Consider the following 7911-nt stretch of genomic DNA (forward strand, 5'->3'; position numbering starts at 1 on the left):
CTGAGGCCGGATGGGTCTGGCAGAGGTCAGCCTCAGCAAATGCTTGTCGAATGAGCAAATGTGCAGATGATGCAGGAAGCGGGAAAGGGCCCAAGGTGGAAAATGCAGACAGTCAGGCCTCAGCCACCCGCTCTGCCGCCTGGAGCAGCTTCAGGGGTGCTGGTAAATCACAGTGTGTATTGAGGCCTCCTACGCATGGCCTCATTTGATCCTCTCAGTAACCTGTCCTGATCACCCCAACTTTACAAATGCAGAAATGAGGCTCAGGGAAGTCAAGCTGTTTGCCCAAAGCCACCATAAGATGTGATCGAGCCAGGATGGAGACCTGGCGCTGCCTGACTCCCAGCGGTGACCTTTACCACTGCACTGTGTCACCTCACTGGGACCTCTCCTGACCTAGGGGCCCTGGGTCCGTGGGCCCCAAGAGAGGGAAGGGAGGCAAAAGACACGGCGCTCATGTTGGGCCTCTGAAATCAAGAGGGGGACTCAGAGCTCCCAATCCTGCAAAGTCGACATGTGAGCGCCTGTTCCAGTGACCCCTGGCACCTCAGCAGTTGACAGAGGGGCAGCCAGAACCCCTCATCCACCTGTTGTGACCCGCCCCAGTGCATGCTCTCTGGCTCAACCTCCCCTCCTGCTCTGTGCTGCAGTCACCTGGGATGGGAGGGCGCGCGATGCTTTACCAACATCCTCTTATCCAATCTTTAGGGCAAGGCTGCCTATGAGGCAGGTACTATGATCCACCTAGTACAGACGAAGAAACTGAGGTGCAGAGTGGCGACCCAACTTGCTAAAGATCTTAGGAGGCGGCAGAGGCAGCATTTGATCCAAGGAGCAGAGTCAGAAGAGACATGGGCAGAGAGAGAAACCAAGGCGCAGAGCAGCACACAGCCTGAAAGAGAGTCATGAAGAGGCAGGGGGCGGGGGGGGGGGGGGGGGGGGGGGGGGCGGGGGTAAAAGACGCAGCAGAGTATGAACCTGCTGGAACCCGGATCAGGGAGAGGTGGAGGCAGGGAGACAGGGCAGGTTGTGGAACAGACAAGAGGTCAGGTGGAAGAGCATCGACTCCATTCTCCTACCTGGATTCTGGGGCAGGCAAACCAGTTCTAGGCCATGGAGAGCAAAGATGGGGTCACCTATCAGAGATGGCGGGGTCTGCTAAGCCCTTCGCACTCCAACCTGCCTAGAGGGCTCCAATGGGAACTCTGAGATGCCCTGCTCAGGGCACAACTCCACCCAGGAGGATAGATTGTCCAGCTCTGAGGACCCCCCCAAGTCACGACGCTGGCGGAACTCACACTGCAAGAGTAGGAAGTGATGCTCTGCCTGGGGACCAGATGTCCCGAAAAATCCTGCTCACACTTCATGGAAGCTTCTGGAATCACAGGCTGTTTGCTAAGAGTACAATATCCAGCAGCCCCTCTCAAGCATCCAGAAGGATGAGTGGGCTTCTCAGGCGGGTCCATGGAGTGGGAGAGGGTCAGAGTGCGGGGGAGGAGAGAACGGAGAGTGTTTCATGATCTGGGATTCTGAGATGCCTGAGTTGTTTTTTTCAGCCTCTCCTGTGTCACGCTTCTCATCGCAGACTCGTCAGCTTTTTACTTAGTTACCCCCTCCTCATCCTTCAGCTCCTCAGAGGCCTCCTTGAACTCCCTGACCACCTGAGGCCCTCCCCGAATCATGGGATCCGAAAGCCCTCATACACTCTGCGAAAGCCCTCAGCACAACTACAAACTGAAGTTTGTTGGGTGACCAGCTGATGAATGTCTACTTCTCCCACCAGACCCTAAGCCCCACAAGGGCAGGGATGGTGCATTTTCCTCCTCACCATTTCCTCATGTCAGCATCTAGCACAGTGCACCCATAGAATCTTCCTGAATGAGCTAATTCTTTTCATTCCTTCACACAGAGACCCTCCCTGTTCTCAAAGGACTTAAAAGGCTCAGATACAACGCACTATCTCATTTAATCCCACAACCCCAGATGCACTGTTGTTCTTCCCACTTTACGGATGGAGAAAGGAGCTTCAGAGAGGTAAAGGCACCAGCTCAAATACACAGCAAAGAAGTGGCTTTGAACTCAGGATTTGAACTGGGATGTGACTTCAGAGTGCCAGTTCTGCCACTATATGCCCCATTTACCTGCCACGAGGGTCCTCTGGATCTTCCCTGGCAAACCTTTCCCTGCCCCCAAACTGCCTAAGCTCAGGACCCACAGGCGGCACTCCTTCATTCATTCAGTCAGTCAGCCATTCAACCAATCAACTGACTCACTTATTGGTTGTGCCAGGCCTCGCACAGGGTGCCAGAGAACTAGCTAGACCAGGGGCTTTTCTCCATCCTGGGCTCCCCTCTCCCCACTGCCCTGGGGACTTTGCCAGCAGAAGCTGAGCCCCAGCAGCTGCCCTGTCCTTAGCCTCCCTGTCAGTGGGGAACCAGCCCCCCTCATTGCCCCTTCCCCAAGGACAGCAGCCTAAACTACATGGGCCGAGGAACGTGTAGGGTCCATGTCTCCATCATTCTCTGAGGATTCTAGGACAAGAGGACAGACAGGATTCCGCCCGCTCCCTCCATGCAATCCTGTGACTGTCCCCTACCCCAGGCAGCCCTGGAAAAAGTTCTGGATTTGGAGTCACAAGACCAGGCATCTAGCTCCGGGTCTAGGGCTAGTCGTGGGACCTTAGGAGAACCAGTCACCTTGCCTCTCTCTCAGAACTACAGATTCCTCACCTGTAAACAGAGGTGATGATGCTGAGGATTCTCGTGCCCATCCCACGGGGCTGTAGACAAGGATTAAATCACTGAGACCCAGACATACAGTTATCACCCAGATGGTTGGCCCAGGAAATGTCTTAGCAGTGTGGGGACCTCAGGGGCTCCCAGGGCTTCCCTCGAGAGCACAGTGCCAGGAAGCTGGACCTCTCAGAGCTGCTCTCAGGCCCCCCTTAGGACAAGCGCTTCCCTCACTCCCTTCTTTAATAGGCACTGGATTCTGAAGGATCTGGAGAATTCCTCCTCTTCATCACACAGGCAGCTTCCATTTATTGGGTCCAGGCACCAGGTCAGCTGCATTAGATATGCTCACTCATTGACACCTCTCAAAAACCCTGTTGAAGAAGGTTCTATTAGTACCCCATTCTACAGAGGAAGAGACTGAGGCTCAGAGAGGCTAAGGGATTCACCCAAGTCCAGGAGCCAGTTCGCGGCAGAGCTGGGACTGATACTCAGATCGGCCCGACTCTAAAGCCTGCACTACGTCCGAAGGCAGAGTGGAGAGAGTCATTGACAAAAACGCGAAGCAAAGATCCACCCTGCCTGCGCCCAGGGACATCTTCCCGCTGCAGCTGGTGATGAGTCACTGAAGGCGCAGAAATTCTCATGCCCTCCACTCCTCCTGGAGGAGAAAAGGTCTCCGCAGAGATCGTCGAAGCCAAAGCTCCCTCAACACCCACACACCCCCTCCAACGCTCTAATGCGCTACTCTCTGCCCTGCAGAGACCTCATCCTCTGGAATTCATACTCCCGATTGAGACTGTGTCTCTATTCTTCAGACAGGGAAACTGAGGTAGATGGGGGGGGGGCAGGAGGAATGGGGCCCCTGGTGTGACGGGCATCAGGGACAGGGCTGAGACCACAGTTCACATCTCCAACCTCTGAGTCCACAATCTGCCCTCTGCCCTGCCTGGTGGCACCACAGCCCAGAGAGGTTAAGGACTGTGCTCGCAGTAAACCAGCATGGATGACTCATTTCCAAGTAACAGTAAACATCAACATCTTTGTTATCATAGGATACAAGTTTCCTTTCAATTCTTTTTGCCCATGTCTGAGCTGGCAGAGCTGGTCAGGAAGGCTGCCTCGGGGCAAGCTGATGATGTGTTAGACCCTCTGAGAAGGTCCCAGCACTGTGCACAGAGATCAAGAAGAGAACTTCACTTCCTAAGGTGAAAGCATAAACTCCACTCCAGCCCAAAGGAACCACTGCTGCCTTTGGCAGAAAAAAGGACTGTGAGAGGAGAGGAGGAGAAAATGAGGGGGCATTTGTGAGGAGGATCAAGGCCTCTCTGAATCACATCTAGAGCTCAGGACCAGATGGCCCCTAGGGAAGGAAGCAGAGAGCTGGCCCGCCCACAGCCATTGCCCACTGTACCCAGGAACCATGAGCTCTCCATTAGCAAACGCACACACAGGTGCACGGACACCAGTGTCCAAAGCCACTCTGGATGGTCTCCTCCCCCTAGGGGTTCTGGGGTTTGACAATAACGTGGTCACATTGTCACGTTCTCCGAGAGAATCACAAACTGACAGTGTGGGACAAGCACACATCAACATAGGGACCCCGACAGATGATCACCAAATGTGACTTGGTAAGTGCCCCCACAGCATGGTGCAGACACACACACTCTCCTGTGCCGGCACCTGCATAGACAGCCCACAGGCAGCCATCTCCCCAGAGGCCCGTGGCACCTCGGGCATCAATGCCCACCCCTACGAGGTCTTCAGAAGTCTAAACATGCATTAGTACTGTCACAAACAGAATCACCCACTCACAAACTGTGACAGACATGCAAACTGTCGCCAAACTGTCCCACACAGCCTGATGCAGAAACAAGGGGATGACAACAGATGATCAAATGTTAACTAAAACACACACACACATACACACACTCACACTCACACACACACACACACACATTCCAGTCCTCCTCTCAAGGGAAGTGGTCTCCCGGCTGGGTCCCCGGCGTCTCCTGCACGAGGTGCCGAGGCCCGGGGAGTCCAGGGTCCGACCGAGGTCAGCGTCCCAAGTCCTCGGTCCCCACGCTCACTCCGCAGCCCAGGCCCGTGGCGCCAGCCCGCAGCGGACTCACCGGACGATGCCGAACATGACAAGCACGTTGCCCAGCAGCCCCACGGCGCACACGGCCGAATAGAGCGCAGTGATGGCGATGGCCAGGGCGAGGGACGAGGCGCTCCGTGCGCCCGGCGGCCCCGACGCATTGGCGCCCGCGCTGGGGAAGACGCTGGGGAAGGCGTCCGAGGCGTTGGCGAGGAGCGGGGGCTGCAGCTCGGCATCAGTGGAGGGGACCGACTCCATGGTGGCCAGGGGCGTCCCTCCCCACCGTGCGCCCTGGGCGCAGAGACCTGGTGCGAACGGCGCGCCGAGGCCCGAGGCCGTGGCCCCGACGCCGCCAACTGCAGCCCCCGGCTGCCGCGCTTCCCCCGCGCCGCCTTCGCCTGCCTCGCCGCCCGCCCCGGCCCCGCGCCCGGCGCCCGCCCGCTCTCCTGCCCCGGAGCGCTCTGAGCCGGGAGCCGCTGCGGGCTCCTCGGACGCGCCCGCCGCGCGCACCACGTGGCCCGGAGGCGGCCGCCAGTCTGCGCCCGCTACCGGGGGCGGGCGCTGCACCACCGGCTCGGAGCTGGGCCGGAGGCTTCCCTCTCCCTCCGAGGGATGCTCCGCAGGCTCGGGTGCACCCCCACCCTACCCCGGCCGCGACTCGCCTCCCCACCTCTTGGCCGCTCTGGAGTGACAAGGATCTGGATGGGAATCCTGCCTCTCGCCTCTGCGCTAACGAACAGATGACCTTGAGCAGGTCCCTTAACCTCTCTCAACTTCATTTTCCTCTTCTGTAAAAGGAGGATAATGGCACCACCTCCCTCACAGGGTTGTTGGGGAGATTAAATAAAAAGATGCGAGTGAAGAACGTAGCTCAGGGCTGGGCACACAGTAAAGTGCTCCGAAAATAACCGTTATTATCCATAGTTTTCTTGCGCCCCACTCATTCACTCAGTAGATATTTTTTGGGTACCAAAGAGAAGAGCCAGGTACTCCTGGGGATCCGCTAGTGCACAGAGCTGGATGCAGCCCCTGCTTCCTGGGGCTTTCAGCCCCGTGGAGGAGAGACATCTGTCCTAAGACCACACTCATGAAGGCAGAGTTACACACCGAGGAGAGCGAAGGAAAGCGAGGCACTCCTGGGCAGGGCCTGCACAACTCGGAGGTCAGGACGGCTTCCCTGAGGAAATGATACTTAAGGTGAGAGGTGAAGTTTGGGGAGGAACTAACTCAGGGAAGAAACAAGAAAAGAGCATTCCAAAGGAACCACATGTGCGAAGACTTTGTGGTCAGAGGGACTAAAGGGAGGCCGGGAAGACGAGAAGCAGGAAGCAGTGTGGGAAGAATGGGATGAGGGGGCCGGCAGGGTCTCAGAGACCACCTTAAGGATCACTCTGGCTGCCTAGGAGCAGATGGAAGGGGAGCACTTCCCACACCCTCTCCCGAGCCTGACCAGCCCAGACCAAGAGCCATCCTCCATCCTGGGGCTCCTGTCCTTCCCAGAAAACTCTCTCTACCAACCCTTACTCTGCTGCAGGCGCTGTGATAACTGCTTTATCCCGGCGTCAACACTTTGGAGCACGTTCTATTGTCAGTATCCCCGTTTTACAGACGAGAAGACTCGGCTAGGCGCTAAATTATCCCAGATGGAAATTATTTCTATCTGAGGTTGTTTCCTCCCTGGGGAGGCCAGGCCTGGTTGCCCCCTGCACCTGGTAGGGGGCTGGGGTCACAGTGGGCGCTCAGGAAATACTGGTTGGATAAATAAAGGCCCCAGGGGAGAATGGAATGGACCAGCACTGGGGTTCCCGAGCTCTAGGCTCTGGGGTGATGCTCTTGGCCTTGAGCATGGCTGGGCAAGGACCCCTCCCTCATATCACTCTCTGACTTGAGTCCTCCATCTATGTGCAAGGCTCATACACTTTCCCGGAAAGAACAAAGCCGGATTTCCCAAGTTCACCTACCTCCCCATTCTCTTTGCCCCTCCCAGCTTCTATCCAAGCCCCTTTACCAGCTATAGCAGACTCCCCACCCCAAGGCTTTCCCACTCAGCCATCTAAGGACTCATCAGACAGGCGACTTTTGCTCTGTGGTCACATGTGATGCCAAAGCACTCTCTCCTGTCCCAAAGGGCCTATTCAGAGATTTTTCTGGTGCAGGGGTGGGGGTGGGGAGGAATTGGACAGGAAGCAGGGCTACTTTATTAGAGTTCAGACCCCCTCCAACAACCCTATTTTTTTCCTACCTCAGGACACTTGCACACTCTCTTCCACTTAGAAGGCTCAGCCACTTCCCCAGGCTCAATGCTATTCATCCTTCAAGTTTCAGCTTAAATAGCACTTCCTCCATGAAACCTTCACTGACTGCCCCTCCCTCCACCAACTGGACCAGATGCCCCTGTTATTTGTTCTGATAGCGTCATGTACCACTTCTTTACAGAATTCCTCATGTATTTATTTGTGTAATCCCTGGGTTTTTGTGCATCACCTTTGCAATAGGTCTTGTGCACTTCTATACCCCTTGTGCACTTGTCCCCCCGCTTACCACAGTCCATGATGCTCAATGAGTGATGGAAAAAGAGGCTCAATTCCAACTTAGGAGAGCTCCCATTTTGAAGAAGGAAACAGAGCAGATATTGATTAGTAAAGAACCCAGGGATTCTTTTAAGCACCTAAAACCTTTTTGCATAAACTCTGTAATCACATCTTATTTGGAACTGAAATACTAGTTCCCAGCTCCACCCCCACCCTTTTGGCTTTTGGCTGTCACCAAGCAAGTCTACCCTCTCTCCTCGGCGGTGCATTTGGGGCTCTCCCCAATCTGGTCCCAACCAGGAGTTATGGCTGCCTTCTTCCTTCTCCATCCCCTCTCCTCACCCCAGTCACGTCCTCCAGTCATACTGGGCAGAAGGGAACTTTTAAAAATTGCAATCCATGATGTTTCTGGAGTTCCTCCTGGGTATGGAAAGGATTGGTGGAAAGTCATAGCTATAGTGGAGGCAAAAGACAGAAAAAGAGATCCTCAACTTCTCTGAGCCTTAGTTTTCTCATCTCTAAAGTGGAGAGGTGCAGGGTTGGTGCA

The 7911-nt window shown here is 55.6% G+C and overlaps 1 protein-coding gene across 1 annotated transcript in view; it reads right to left on the minus strand.

Moving 5' to 3' along the window:
* Positions 1–5091, minus strand: part of OPRD1 (opioid receptor delta 1) — a 32966-nt gene extending 27875 nt beyond the window's left edge. The window contains exon 1 of the mRNA XM_046662593.1: positions 4865–5091. Coding sequence (XP_046518549.1) covers positions 4865–5091 — 227 coding nt within the window. The remainder of the gene's footprint in view (positions 1–4864) is intronic.
* Between the last annotated feature and the right edge of the window lie 2820 nt (positions 5092–7911).

This window comes from Equus quagga, chromosome 5, assembly GCF_021613505.1.
Source record: "Equus quagga isolate Etosha38 chromosome 5, UCLA_HA_Equagga_1.0, whole genome shotgun sequence".
Classification (NCBI taxonomy): Eukaryota; Metazoa; Chordata; class Mammalia; order Perissodactyla; family Equidae; genus Equus; species Equus quagga.